The sequence below is a fragment of the Equus przewalskii genome, chromosome 19, assembly GCF_037783145.1.
Source record: "Equus przewalskii isolate Varuska chromosome 19, EquPr2, whole genome shotgun sequence".
NCBI classification, from domain to species: domain Eukaryota; kingdom Metazoa; phylum Chordata; class Mammalia; order Perissodactyla; family Equidae; genus Equus; species Equus przewalskii.
Genome location: NC_091849.1, coordinates 45,705,258 through 45,720,949, shown reverse-complemented (window position 1 = coordinate 45,720,949; position 15,692 = coordinate 45,705,258). Strand labels below are relative to the sequence as shown.

Genomic DNA, 15,692 nt, shown 5'->3' with positions numbered 1-15,692 from the left:
GAGTGTGGACAAGTTTATTCATATCGATCCTTTCAACAAACTGTATGCTTTGGATATTCATGCTGTAACTTAATTCTTTCAATAATTCTATCTTAGCAAAAGAAGTGAACGGAAAACAAGTGTGCTACAAATATGATTTCACGGCAAACTCAGTTTTCCAGTGTCCAAAACATGTTGATGTGTTTTGTCATTTTACCAATGCTGTTAATAACTCAGTCCGGAGCACGTCTATGAAGCTTAATCTGGTTCCTGGTGAGAGCATTTTAAATTACTTTAAAGTGTTATAGTCACGAGTCATGTATTCATTCACTCCCTCGTTCACCCATTCAATAGATATATGTCGAGCACCTTTATATGGCAGGTCTTGGGCTAAGCATGGGGACTGGAAAAGAAATAAGCCATGTTTCCTGGCCTCAAGCCTAGGGAGAGATAGATATGATAAAAAATGTTATCACATATAATATGGTAAGGGCTAAACTAGAGACGCTGTGGGCAGCCAGCAGAGGCTACCTGGTTTAACTCTGCTGGTGATAGGTGGGGAGGAAGTGATGCAGAGAGCCTTGCCGATGAAGACTTATTTCCGCTGAGTCTGGAGGGCTGTACACCACCCCAGGCAGACAAGAGTGCACAGTGTCTGTGTGAGGCTGAGACCCCTCTGAGGTTTCACCAAAGGAAGGATGTCCCCACTAGCACTGTTTCACTGAGACAGGGTTACATGGAAAGAGTCGATCTAAAGATTAGGCAACTGTCTTTTTCATCCTTTGTCATCATTGAGCCAATATCCCCCCACATCATATTTCCAAAGCAAAAGGTCATGATTTGTGGAGCCATTTCTGTAACAGCTCTCCTTAGCAACCACAGAGGGGCGAGTGGGTAAATGATGGTCCTGGGCTTCTACCATAAGCAATCCTCTCCCCCAGAAATCTTCTCTGTAGTAGGACCCCCAATCTTTGAAGGATCCATGGCTCTATCACCAAGTTCCTTTGAGTTTACTGAGTGATTTTTGGTCATTCTCACATGTGTTGGTAACTGAGGCCTGGACACCAAAGTAGGAAGCAGCTTAGAGTTCCCTATGTCTCTGAAGCACTGCCTGCTGACTCTACCAAGAACACGTCTTCCAGAGGGCAGCCAAGGTCATTTCTTTATTGTGCCCCCATCTTAGCCCTGGCATCAACATGTTTTATTCACTTATCTTTGTTCTTCTCTTTCTTCATACCAACTCCGATTCCACTTCCTTTTCTTAGTAGAACCTTACTTATGGATTTGAAGATTTTATACAATGGCTGAGAACTCAATTAAAGCTTAATTCAAAAGTTGGTGAGAGAGGGATCTGCTCATAAGAGAATCAGAGTCCTCTGGAGATTAGAGATTCTGCAACAAATGCCACTTTCCCATTCAAGGCTTCTCTTGAGTAGAGATGAAATAGAGTCACCATTAATAGAAACCAGAAGGAACAAATACTTGCAAATATTACCTGGAATCTTTAGGTCATGGGTGCCTTGAATTCACACTACTAAATATATCTTTGGATTAAGACAGTGCTTGTCGACCTTGGCTGCACACTGGAATCACTGGGGAAGCTTAAAAAACTACTGATGCCTGAATCCCAGCCCAAGACATCCTGATTTCCTTGGGCCGGAGTGAGCCTGGGCCTTGGTGTTTTCCAAGCTCCCCAGGTGATTCTCTTACGCCAAAGTTGAGAAGCCCTCAGATTAAGGTATTTTGTCCCTACGACGCCTGGTGAGCAGAACTTCTCTTATCTGCATAAGCATACATTGAGCTCTTATTGTTTTCCACAGCTTAGATTTTATAGGCAGCAGAGAGAAGATTCCCAGGGACTGGAGGTGGGAATGAGTCATAGAGGAAACAAATTCTGTTAGGAAAAGCAAGTGCAGATTAAAGTCAGATTTGTGTGGAAAGCACTAAGGGGCTTTGGGAAATCAGGGGCAAAATAAAGAAATTGGAGAACTCTGACCAGGTCACCAAAAGTAGAGAGAAAGATGAACTCAAACATCAAAATTCTGCCTACGCCTGGCCCTATTTCCCCTACTTTTCTCCTCTTTTCAATTGTCTCTTTTATTTCCATGTTTCCAATGCAGAGATGACCATCATGTGCCAGGATCCTGTAATAGGTGTTGGGGAGCCTGGGAGAGTCATCCAGAAGCTGTGCCAGTTCTCAGACATTCCCAGCAGCCCTGGAGGTCCTGCTGGCGGGATCATAACTTACGAATGTGTAGGCTCCCAGTGGAAGGTGAAGAGAAACAACTGCATCTCTGCCCCAATAAACAGTCTGCTCCAGCTGGCCAAGGTGATCCTGAGACCTCTGACTCTGAGCTCTTGGTGGGGAGACCTGTCTAGCTTATATATCTCAGCACTTAGGAAAATGGCGCTTGGGTTGATTTGTGTTGCTCTCAAAGGTACTTTTATTTGTTTGTTTCCAAAGAAGATGTAATCTAGAAATGCTTAAAAATTTGCTTAAATATAAATGTGGAGGCAACAAAATATCTTCCCACTCTAGGACTAGCTGTATACTTTGGCCTTGACTTCTCAGTACCTTGTTTCCATTAGCTCCAAGGTGTAGGCAGGATTGTTCTTTCTAACCGCTCTCCTGTGAATAATTTTGATATCACCTTTGAATAATTAGAGCAAACAGCTCTACTCTTTTCAGGAAGAGGAGCAATATAAGAAATAAAGTTCATCAGTTTTTCAAAAAAAGAAAATTGTAGGGCTTTATGCTTTTACAGGTCTGAGATTTCCTCAATCCTTAGAGGTGACCTCTAGTTATAGAAGAAGGGACTAGCCTGCCTCTCTTACCTGCAATAGAGGTTACTGCCATGTGTAGGGGAAAATTCCTTTCTTCCCATCAAATGAGTAAATGTCACCTCGTACCTGAGTTGTTGAGAGTTAAAGCCTCCTAAAATTCCATGAGTTATGATAAATAAATGCTGATGAGGCAACCAGTGGTGTTATAGCTAATGGTGACATCTTCAGACAACCAGTTCCAAATCCTCTTACCCTTGGAAGAAGAATTGAAAAGGGATGATATTGATTTGTGTTTTATCTAATTGTCTTCTGTCTCTTCTCTTGTCTTACGCAAAATTCATTAGAATACCTACTATGTGCAAAGCATTATTATAAGTGCTATCAGGGTAAAGAGGCCAAATCAGAACTTGACCCCTGATTTGATAGAGAATATAGATGTTATGTACATACTATTTGGCTAGGATGATTAGGAACCTCCGCTCGAAAAACTTGGCATCTGAGTTAGACCTTGATGGATGAAGCATTGGGCATATAGATTATCCTAATTGAGAAAGATAGAAATCACACTAGTTTTAACTCAACTTTGGGCCCTGATCTTAATTCTAGATACCTAAATACATTTTCAATGGAAAAGAGGCATGCAGGCCTATCATGTTCCATTTGATTTATCCAGTCAACATATCTTATTGAACACCTACTATGCACCAAGTCAAATGACTTGTGCTGTCTTAGACATTATGCAGTATGAGAAGGACATAACACATGGTTCACATTGTTAAGGAGCTTATCATTTAATTGGAGAGATATCAAAATTAAAACACAAAATCATACCAGTAGAGATGTCACAAATGTGATATATGTCAAATAAAACAAATACTTACGCCTACAGAGGAAGAAACTCCCCTGATTTGGGAAACGCATCAAAGTTCTTCATGGAGAAGATTGAATTTGAGTTCACTCTTGAAATTATAAGTAGGAGTTAGAAAATACAAGTGTGATCATTGTAGATAGGGTGACCATATAATTTATCATCCAAACCAGGACACTTTTTAAAAACAAAAGAGGCCACTATTAATAATTACATTGGGACAGCAGATATAAACCAGAACTGTCCCAGGAAAATTGGGATGGACAGTCACCCTAATGATTAGCAAGATAAAAGATAAGAAAAAGCAAAGAGCAGCAAAATGCTTCCGTAGACTATCCAAGTGACAACTCTACTCAACTTTAATCTAATTCTACTACTTGTTACACTACTAAAGTTCATCTACTTTCCCTTTTTTTTCAACTAGTCATGTCTTACTGTTCCCCTTCTTACGTAATATTCTGTTCTGAAGAGTACACACAGATAGTTTAAGAGATAAGTAAGTTATCTTATGGGATATACTTATGGGAATGGAGAAAAAAGGAAACTACAGATATGAGAGATTTTGTCATGGATGGATCAGTAGGATTTGATCATTGAACTGATTGGTGAGTTGTTCTGTTTGTCTTTCTGTTTTGGCTTTTGTTTTAATAGGCTTTGATCAAGAGCCCCACACAGGACAAGAAGCTCGCTACATACCTAAAGGATCTTTCTATTAGCACAGGCAAGGTGGAAAACGAAGTCAGCTCATTTCCTGGGAGCCTGGGAGCCATTATTAACATCCTTGATTTGCTTTCAACAGTTCCAACCCAAGTGAATTCAGAAATGATGACGGTGAGTTTGTTTAAGCCTTGTAGGAGTTTTGGGTCAGGTCTTTTCACTCCTCAGGACTTGCGGTCAAGAAACATAACTCCTCTCCACTGCGGTTTTTCCCTGTCTTTTCCAGAGCAATGCTGTGCCCATCAGGGTCACATAACATGTTCTTCAGCTGTGGCTTTTAGGACATGAGGGAGTGTTTCCAGTATTCAACTGGGGACCTTAGAAGGTTTCTTTAATGAATCTCTGCTTTAGTTTCTTCCTTAAAATAGCATGAATTCTTATCTGCTTTCTAGGAAAACTAGGAATTAAAGGTGTTCAGAATAGGTACAAGGTAAGATTCTCCATGGTCTAGCATTACACCTGTACTTTGAAGCAATCAGGATTCTGGGAGGAAAAGGAATTCACCCACATGAATTCAGATGAAGAGACTTTAATGAAGGGATATTTACAGAAGTAAAGCTAGGGTTAAAAAAAAAGGTGGTGAGGCATCCAGAAACCAGCAACATTTAGGAGCCATTGCTATCCCAAGGACTAAAGGGGAAAGGAAAAGAAATAGTTCACTCACAGCCCAGTGAGAGCTGAAGCCTTGGAGGAGGGGTTGCTCAGCTGGAGCTGCAGTCTTGGAAGGACAGACACAGCTATTGCCAAAGATGTGCTGAGGAGAGTGGGGATGGGGGTGCAGGGGATGGTAGGAAAAATATATTTCATCGTCTTTCTTCTCCCACCCTCCCATCTCCTGCCACTGCTTCCCATTGGCCAAACCCAACCAGAGGCCAACTGCCAAGCAGCATGGATAGGAAGAGTCCAGGGAGGTTATGTAAGTTTCCTAGGGCTGCTGTAACAAGTTGCCGCAGAGTGGATGGCTTACAATGACAGAAACTTATCCTTTCACAGTTCTGGAGGCTAGATGTCTAAAATCAGAGTCTGCGGGCCACGTTCCTGCTGGAGGCTCTACGGGAGAATGTTTTCTTACCTCTTCCAGCTTCTGCTGGCTCCAGGCATTCTTTGGCTTGTGGCTGCCTCAGATCAATCTCCGACATTGTCTTCACGTGGCCTTCTCCTCTTCTCCAGTTATCTTCTTCTCTTCTGTCTCTTATAAGGATAATTGTCATTGGATTTAGGGCCCACCTAAGTAATCCAGGATGATTTCTCCTCAAGATCCTTAACTTAACTACATCTACAAAGACCTTTTCTCCAAATAAGTTCACATTCACAGGGTCTGGACTTGAGGACATCTTGTTTGGGGAGCCACCATTCAACTAACTATAGGGCTTATAGTTTCAGAGAACAGAACAAGATGAAGAAGAACAGAGAAAATATATTGAGAGAAGGGAAATGACAAGCCCAAGTTTATGGGAGAGAGAAGCAAAATGTTTAGCATAAAAGAAAGACGCCTTTAACAACCCTTGTGTTGCTAATTTGGTGCTCAGCATTTAGAGGGTCTTCTGAGACTGCCTCACTCATGCTGGTGAAATACCACCCACCAAAAAGCCTTTACAGGCTTGAGATTTAAAATAAAATAAAACAATTAATAAATATCTCTGCCAGCCTGCTGAATTGGCATTAGCCAGTGCCGGGGGCGGTGGGGCGGTTCTCACTGTCTCTATTGCTAAATGTTTATCAAAGTCTCACCGTCTTGTGGACCCCTTCTCTGCTGACTCCCTGCCATAAGAAGGCAGGTCACAGATCCTCACAGCCTGTGATACCTCATTTTTCTCTTCTTTTCCTCTGACCTGTACCCAAGTAACCAGTTTCCAGGGAGATGTTATTTATTTTTTCTCTTTTATGATTGAAAGAATTTGGTTGGTTTGATCACATGCCATGTCAATTACAGCACGTTCTCTCTACGGTTAATGTCATCCTGGACAAGCCCATCTTGAGTACCTGGAAGGTGTTACAACAGCAACAGACCAATCAGAGCTCACAGCTACTGGACTCAGTGGAAAGATTTTCCCGAGCACTACAGTCAGAAGATGGCACCTCTTTGTGCATCTCTCAAACTAATGTACAGATGAAGGGCATGGTAATAAGATCTGGCCACCCAAAATCCTACAAACAGAGCTTTGTTTTCGCAGACTCTGACCTCTGGGGCAATGTGGCCATTGACAATTTCCAGCTGGAAAACCTGCAAACGGATTCATCTATTGTCACCGTGGCTTTCCCAACTCTCAAAACCATTATTGCCCAGGAGGTTCAGGGTGAGAATTTTACAAACAGCTTAGTGATGACGACCACTGTCACCCACAATATAACCATGCCGTTCAGTATTTCAATGACTTTTAAGAACAACAACCCTTTAGGCGGGCTACCACAGTGTGTCTTCTGGAACTTCAACCTTGCCAACCATACCGGGGGGTGGGACAACAGTGGGTGCTATGTCAAAGAAGTCAATGAGGACAGCGTCTCCTGCAGCTGTGACCACCTAACATCATTCTCCATCCTCATGTCCCCTGACTCCCCAGACCCTGGTTCTCTCCTGAAAATACTACTGGATATCATTTCCTACATTGGGTTGTGCTTCTCCATCTTGAGCTTAGCAGCCTGTCTGGTTGTGGAAGCCGTGGTGTGGAAATCAGTGACCAAGAATCGGACTTCCTATATGCGTCACACCTGCATTGTGAACATTGCTGCTTCCCTTCTGGTTGCCGACATCTGGTTCATTGTGGCCGCCGCCATCGATGACCATCACTACATACTCAATGAGACGGCCTGTGTGGCCACCACCTTCTTCATCCATTTCTTCTACCTCAGTGTCTTTTTCTGGATGCTGACTCTGGGTCTCATGCTCTTCTACCGCCTGGTTTTCATCCTGCATGACACAAGCAGGTCCACTCAGAAGGCTATTGCCTTTTCTCTTGGCTATGGCTGCCCTCTTGTCATCTCAGTCATCACGGTGGGGGCCACCCAGCCACAGGAAGTCTACACGAGGAAGAACGCCTGTTGGCTCAATTGGGAGGATACCAAGGCCCTGCTGGCCTTTATCATCCCGGCACTAATCATTGTGGTGGTGAACGTGACCATCACGGTAGTGGTCATCACTAAGATCCTGAGACCTTCTATTGGAGACAAGCCAAGCAAGCAGGAGAAGAGTAGCCTCTTTCAGATCAGCAAGAGCATTGGGGTCCTCACACCACTCTTGGGGCTCACCTGGGGGTTTGGTCTCGCCACTGTGTTCCCGGGGAGCAATGCTGTGTTCCATATTGTATTTACCCTCCTCAACGCTTTCCAGGTAAGTTCTGCAGGGCAGCGTTCTCAGGAAGTATCTAGGCTGGTGGGACTAATTAATCTAATTAATGATAGAAACACAAACAGGAGTAGGAATGGGGAAGGATTTTAGTCCAGAGGAAGCCCGAGGCCTAAAGAGTGGTAATTACAAGAACTCAGTGAAATAGAAAGGACACATTCCTCTGTTCCTATGGAAGCTCACGCCTCTTATTGCCTGCATTTTAATTTAGTTGCACACATGACTCTCTTCTAAATGCCTTGAATATACAATAAGGAGGAAAGTCCCTTCCCTACACCAGATTTTGATATTTATCCAACATTATCTTAATGCCATCTATTTTCTCCTAAATGAAAATGCCACTATTAAACCAAGTAATCTTTCCAGTTAATTTCCACAAGTGTTCAATGAGCTCTGTCTTTGTGAGGTCAGGGGTAGCATCTGTCCTATCTATCACTATATCTTTGGTACCTAAAAAGACAGAGTAGGTGCTTAGTAACCATCCAGTCAATGAAATGAATGCTATATGCCACATGGTGTGTTCTCTGGAAATATTTGCTGAATAGTGAAAGACTGTATGTTCTATGCAAGGTAGACATTGTGCCCCCTTATGCTAAAATGAAAAAGACACCTTTCTTCCTCTCCTGTAGCACATAACTCATTATGATACAAGCCAAATTGTTGAAAGGGCTTTAGCAGAGGTAAAGACAAGAAGTCTTTGGAACACAATTAATTAAGGAAGGGAATGCTTAATTCTGATTCACCTGGAGGAGGGATGGTAAGCATAGGCCCCCAGGAGCTCGTGAGGAGGCAGGGGACCTGGAAGTGAAGTTGAGACATTGCTCCTTGGATGCTCATGTCCAAACCATGCAAATCCTAACTTGGTGCTACTGGTCCTATAGCTCCAAACTATAAGACTCGTGTCTAATGACATTTATAATATGTCTTGACTAGAAGGGACTGGTTATTCCACCCCATGCCCAAGTCCTCATCACAACTATGTGAGGGCTACTGTAGACATAAGAGATGTATTTAATAGCATAATCAGCAGTACCTTGAGTTCACAGTCGGGGGGAAATAGGGAAATAGAAAATATCCTTATAACATTTTAACATTTAAGGTCCCTTGTTGTGGACCTACTGCTTCCTTTTAACATTATCCTCTACTGGACTCATTCCATAAACTCCAATGTGAGAAGAGGTAGTGTAAATTCAAAGCCAGGTTAATAATGCTTCCTGTTTTGCCAGATGATAAAAATATGATTAAAATGGATTCTTCCCAATCCTTTTCAGGGATTATTCATTTTACTCTTTGGGTGCCTCTGGGATCAGAAGGTAAGAACAATGACAGTTTCATGCTTCTAGAAGAGTCTAAAGTGCTTGTGGTGTGTTGAATTGACCGTGGCTTCTTTTGAACAATGCAGGTACAGGAAGCCTTGCTGAATAAGTTTTCCCTGTCGAGATGGTCATCACAGCTTTCAAAGGTAAGTCTTTCCTTTGTGGATACTTTTCCAAATCCCCCTCTCTCTCCACAACTAGTTTTAGCATAGATTATTTCACTGTTTTTGCTTCTCACTTCGTTCTGCCTGTTAAACACAGCCATGGAGCTATCGTTAAAGCGGTCCCACATCTTTAAATATGGGTCAAATAGCACAGATAATCTCGACTGGAGGTTAAAATCAAATTTCAATGAGAAGAAAACAATCTTCTGGGGAAACTCCAGGCAATAGCACAATTTGAGGAATAATGATAAATAGAATTTTCTGCAGTTCATTTTGGAAAATAACTACTGCAGTCGATTATATTTGGCTGTTTCCACATGTCAGAAGATACGAGAGCCCTAGCACACAGTAAACATGCATTCAAAAGTTATTTTCCTAAGACTGACGATGAGATTCCAATGTTTCAAGGTGGTTGATTTGCTTGAAGTAGAAATTGATGTTCATCCAGGCTCCTACCATTAGGAAATGGGATGGGAGATGCAGGCAGTGACCACCAGAGGGCGGAAAACTAACCTTCCTAGAGGGAAAGGCCTTGGTCTAACATACGGGCTTTGTGATTGTCTTTTTTTTCTCTTTTCTAGTCAACATCCCTAGGTTCATCTACACCTGTGTTTTCTATGAGTTCTCCAATATCCAGAAGATTTAACAATTTGTTTGGTAAAACAGGTATGTAGTGGCCCTAGATGCTCCCTAGGATCCTGGTTGACCCGGACAAATTTGCCCTGATGGGGAGTCTCACTTCGTGGCTGCAGTGCATTTAGCTGCAATGGCTTCCTTTGGGGCAGAGGTTACATATAGGAAACTGCTAATATTTTCCCTAACCACCAGGAAGCTGGTACAGAGGGCAACTGCCTTCAGTGGACAACTAATCGTATCTTATGAACAATAAGATTTGGAGTATCTAGACAAGACTTTGGAGGAGCTGTCTGTCAAAACTGGCTCAACCATGAAAATGGGAACTGCCAATAGTCAAACATAAAATTCTTTTCTATCATGTTAAATAAGAATAGGTAGGTCATGTTTCTGGGTTACAGTGCAGCAAAGACTATATTTAGAAAATCCTACTATAGGATCTCGTGCTGTGGGTTTCTTTTTCCTTTTTTTTTTTTGGAGTGTGCTTATTTTACACTTTGACGTTTATAAAACTGTGCACACATATATGAGGGATCACCCAAGTTAGCTATTCTATTAGGAACATACACAGTTAAAATGTCCACCTTGGGGGTATAAAATAAATAACGTTAATGTCTTTGGGCAATGGGTCTCAGCTACTCTGGCAAGTTGAAACCCCTGTGCCATGTCCCTACTGCCCCCCCCACCCCCCGCCCAGGAAAATAGGCGCGAGAATTCCTTCCAGCTTCTTGAGACTGAGCAGATATCACAAATGCAGAGTCTAGAAATGTGTCAATATTCTAGACTAAGTCTTCTCATATAAAAGCCAGTTTTGAGAATGTTTATTAATTGTTAAAATTCCAGAGGACTTCATGTTTTTGGCTTCAATTTGATGTGTTACTCATGAAACTGGAGGACCTTCACTTTTGATTTTGAAAGTCACTGACTGGACTTGTTGTGAAATGGTCAAACCTTCAGGGTGTATTAGAACTCTCGCCTTTGGCCAGCACTGTCTCTGGAAGTGTTTACCATTTGCATTAAAGTGAAAATAGTGAAGACTCTATGAAACAATTCTACAGAATCGGAATTATGCAATATGTAAGGCCAATAAAATGAGTTCCCTGTTTCTGAATCAGTCAGATAGAAGTTGGAGTTGGAGCTCTGTCCCCAGGGTCCCAGGGCCTGAAATTCCTGGTCATTACCACTCGATAGCCTCTCAGGGTCATTAATGCAGCTCCACATTGGCCTATTTGAGGGTTCCATAATCACTGTGACTTTGATTTATGTTGTCAGCAGCCCCAAAGGGCCCCCCAGGCAATGATGGAAACCTTGTTAGCGGTGGCACTTCAACAGTCTGATGGTAGGGTGGGCACTGTCCCTTCCCGCCCACACACTCCCGACAGTCCTTGTGCTCAACCCACTGACACGAGCCTGCCTGGTTGCTCCCTGCTGCCCTCCCTGTCGGCACTTTTCTTGGTATCCCCTGACTCCTGCTTCTCTTCTGGTCCTGCCTTTCTTTCCCCTGTAAATTTCTCTTTTCTTCCCTTTCCTGCTTCCCCATCTCGCCTTCCAGCTCAGCCTCCAGGCCCCTCCCAAGAGCTTCCCCAAGGCACCCCAACCCAAGTGGACCAGAGAGGTTCCCTCAGGCAGATGTCCCCAGGCCCATGCATGTGATGGCATGTGGAGAGGCACCCACATTGAGATCTCCCTGTCCTGTGTAGAAATCTGGCTGCTGGTATGACGGGAAGTAGTTAGTGCTTGTCTTGTCGGCTGCCACGCATGCGTGAGAACAACAGCTCTGTTCTTTGGCACTGCTGGGTCTTGGGAGGAGGGTAGGCATGAGTTTGTTTCCAGGCATGGCTGAGCTTCCTGGCTCCTGGATAGAGCGCCCCCTGGGCCCTTAGGAGAAGTTCACAGCCCAACCTGAAGGCTTATCTTTTAGGCTGAGCTGCAGCTCTGTTTTTCAGGAACATACGATGTGTCCACCCCAGAAACAACCAGCTCATCCGTGGAAAACACATCCAGTGCTTATTCGTTGCTCAACTAAGAACGGGAAAATTCAACCCAGGTGACCTCTTGAGGAACCGTGAATGTGCTCTGAAAAAGAGATCCTTTCAAGCCATCGGTAAAATGTTTCCTCCACAGGATTCTGGGAGCAGACGCTGAAGAGACTTTTCCATTAGGGAAGAGGCTTTCTTTTGTAAAGACAGATTAAAAGTAAATTGTTACATTTATTGTGCTGCCCCACCCCTGACCCCTTGTGTGATACCAACTGTGTATAGTATTTAAGTGAGATCAAGCTCCTCAAGGCCCAGCTTCTCTGTCTATGTTGTAAAACAGAATTTCGAAGAGACATTTTCGCTTTTCACATGTTGGGCACAAAGATAAGCTTTGATTAAAATAATAAGTTAAAAGCTAGTAACTAGGAAATACTTCAGTGAATTCTGGGAAGGAAGGAAGGAAGCGAGGAAGGAGGAAAGGAAGGAAGAAGAGAAACAGGAAGAAAAAAACAGAGAAAAACAACATTAAGGACCACATTTTAAGATTTCCATATTAATTATCTAATACAATTACTCAGATACTGCAACACAGAATTAAAAAATGGCTCAAAAATGGAAACTGAAAGTAAACCACAGGGAAATTTCAATATCTTCCTGGTGTTTTCTTAGCTGAGCGAGAAAAAAAGGGCAGTGGGAGAACCAAGGAGGAAATTACAGGATGCTTTCATCAGAATGCTTTCGAGTGGATAATAATATTTATAAGAAATTCGTGGAAAGAGGCGCAATTCTCCTGATGCTAAACACACACATCTGTGCCTTTGTATGTTAAGCTTTGAGCTAAGTGGATTGAATATGCAGAGAAAGTGGAATAACCATGTTTTGTCAGATCCAGCAGATGTATGGATTACATTTTTATAGTTTATCAGAAAAGCCTTATGTTTTGGATTATTCCACATTTTGAAAGCAAAAAATATATTTTTTTATATCCACTAATTGCCAAATGTGATATATTGCACTGAAAACAGACTCCAACTGCCATGTATTATATTTAACAGCTTTAACCAGGTACTTCTCTGTGCAGTAGAGAATAGATTCTAATAGTCTTATAGCATTGTATATTGTTATTGTTGTTGTTACTGTGGATGTAGTGGCCTTGGTGTGTAGCTCTCTGTGTATTAGCTCCTTCATTTTCTAAACTCCCAGACCAACTAATATCCATTAAGAATTTTGTACAGTCTGATTTGTGTTTGTTGCAACCATTTAGAAATCTTATGGGAAGTAGTTTTACAGCTGGTTAGTCCATGCTCCTAATGACTCTTTACCTTGATGAACAGAAAGTGGAGCTTTTCCCAAGAATTTGACTATTTGTGACTTCTGTGTGTGTGTGTTTTGTGTGTGTGTGTGCATTTCAGAAAAACACAAATATTTATTAAAATTGCATCCATATTGAAGTTAACCATATGTTGTCGCCACGGCAACCACACAAAAGTCTGATCCCAAGGGGACAATAAGACAGAACGAAAATGCGGGACTGCTAGGGAAATGCCCGCTGTGTGGTCTCCATAAGGACTGAGAACATAAATGGGTCCCGCCATCGGGAAGGCAAGAGAAAAGAGGCTGAGATTCAGAAACCATTTATTTACTGAGGCTCGAAAGAGTTTTCTTTTAACATTTTAACTCATTAAAATCTCTTCCTCTCTTTTCTTCATGGGAATGGGGAGGTGGGACAGACAGAAGTTCTAATAACGTTTAACGTAAATGGACTCTTATTTCTACGTCTTCACAGATGACGTAGACATCTACTCCTACGTTCGTCTGAAAATTGTCACATTGCTCTCCCAACTGAATACTTGTTAAAGTCCCCAAAGGAAATGACTGTTAGGCTCTGAAATCCTCCAGGGCATGATCAACTTTGGGCAGAGTGCACTACTGAGAAGACAGAGGCAGAGGTTAGGTTGGAGGATGAGTTGAATTAGAAGGAGATATTAGAGAAAGAATGGCTTTGACTGATTTGGTCCCTGGGGTTGTACCAGCGAGAACTGAGGGGGGGTGATAGCCAGTGTCAGCATGGCCATCTTGACATGATCAGCCAAGGAAAGCACAGCGCTTGGCAGGAGTTTAAAAATACAGTGGGACAAGAAACGCTGAACTTCCACCCACTTCTGTAGGGATCCCTTGGGAATCACAGTGTCTGATGTGGATGGAACCACCATAATGGCAGGATCCTTGGGCGCCCTTCCATAGGATGTGGGTCTGGCCCTCTGCCCACATGCACTAACTGAAGCACGTTCGCTGACCCCAGCGCACACACACACACACACACATACACTCACACACTCACACACACACACAGGCATGCATATACCTCCCACTTTCAAGCCACAGCACTGGATCCAAATTCCAGAAAAGCTATGGAAACAAAAAATTAGAGAAATACTTGCTGGTTTTCTACCCGACTGCAAGCTAGATAGTTCAACCACTGTTCTTTACCAAGAATATCCTAAAATGAGCAGTAGAATGCAGAATTGTAAAAGGCAGCAGTCCATGAATCTGTAAAGTATACGCAAGCGGAGCCCCGCTTGACCCTGAGGTCACTAGGTCTCGATCAGCAATGGTTACAAGGCTTTTAGTAACAGATATCTGGGGGAATAAGGAGGAAGGAGGAACATTGGCTCTGATGTCGGCCCAAAGTGAGATGTGTGGTCTACTTTGCTCGTGAAACGTCCAGTGCTTCCCCACGGTCCTAACCCCTCTCAGTGTGTCCAGTTGGTTCCATGGGCCAGAACTTTCCTGCATTAAGGCACCTTCTATTAAGTCAGTTTCTTGCAGAGGGATCTGCGCTCATGCTTCAGAGGTTGTGAGGTTGCTCTTGAGGTTCAGAAATGAACGATTAATATAAACTACAGAAATATTCTCTGGGAATGTTCGAAGTCCAGTGTCACACATCATCTCTTGAATGAATCATGTGTCTGCCATCCTCCTCCCCATTTCTTCTTGTTTATATGGAGAAAGAGGTAAATAAAGGTCTATGGCGTCTTCAGGATGTAGATTGCTAAGGTCAGAAATTAAGAAACACTGTGGGAAGTCATAGCCTCCTGTGGCTTATGTAGAGAACTTCAGAGGTCCGTGTTGGAAGGTTGAAAAGACGTTACACGGAGATGAGAAAGATGGTAGCACCCAGCATGGGCAGAAGTGAGGGAGGGAGTTATTGTGAGGTGAGTGGAATAGAAAGTCACAACCATTTCAGAAGACAAAAAGGAATGAATGTGGTCCTAGAAGTGCCATGTAGGTGAAACACATTTTATTTGTGGCCTGTAGCAGTGATGTCAAATGGGGCTTCTGCATTCCAAAGAGAAAGTCAGTGACCCGGGCCAACAGAATCCTAATTCCCTGAGTATCCAAAATAAACGAAGGGGCTTCCAGGGGATGTATCTTTCTCATGTTTTTCTTTTTAAAGTCCGTGAAAACAGTGTCTCATCATTTCAAAGATGTTAGCCTTGAAATTAGGTGCTATAGGTTCCTAACATTATGACTTGGGATTTTAAATCGTGTCTTAATAGTACGCCAGCGTGCAGCTATGTTTCCTTTCATGCTTGTCACAATAAAATATCTCACAAGATCTCCGAAGCTTTCTTTATTTAAATTGTCTGCTCTTTTGCAATATGCTACTGTTGCTCTTTCGGGCTTCCTCATGTCAACCAGAATTTAACTCCATTCTCCAGACAGTGAACCATCCCTTCCATTTTCCTGGCATGGCGGGGGTGGGGCCAGTGCCAGAAGCTCACTGCAGCTGAGCTCAGGGGGCTGACCGAGCTGCTGTCCTTCCTCACACCGTCTACACTCCCTCTCAGCGTGTGGAGCCCAGGAGCTTACAGAGGGTTTAAATAGGGGTCTTTGAAGTAAAGCTTT

At 42.9% G+C, this 15,692-nt stretch overlaps 1 protein-coding gene across 16 annotated transcripts in view; it reads left to right on the top strand.

The window, feature by feature from the left end:
• Positions 1-15,402, top strand: part of ADGRF5 (adhesion G protein-coupled receptor F5) — a 101,330-nt gene extending 85,928 nt beyond the window's left edge. For 8 of the 16 annotated variants that reach the window (XM_070586185.1, XM_070586193.1, XM_070586189.1 and 5 more), the window contains 9 exons: positions 97-252; positions 2,100-2,308; positions 4,283-4,462; positions 6,282-7,676; positions 8,963-9,004; positions 9,094-9,153; positions 9,753-9,837; positions 11,077-11,143; positions 11,751-15,402. In XM_070586185.1, coding sequence (XP_070442286.1) covers positions 97-252; positions 2,100-2,308; positions 4,283-4,462; positions 6,282-7,676; positions 8,963-9,004; positions 9,094-9,153; positions 9,753-9,837; positions 11,077-11,141 — 2,192 coding nt within the window. In that variant the 3' untranslated portion in view covers positions 11,142-11,143; positions 11,751-15,402. The remainder of the gene's footprint in view (positions 1-96; positions 253-2,099; positions 2,309-4,282; positions 4,463-6,281; positions 7,677-8,962; positions 9,005-9,093; positions 9,154-9,752; positions 9,838-11,076; positions 11,144-11,750) is intronic. The other 8 variants (XM_070586188.1, XM_070586180.1, XM_008542583.2 and 5 more) reach the window with 1 other exon arrangement.
• Positions 15,403-15,692: the final 290 nt, after the last annotated feature.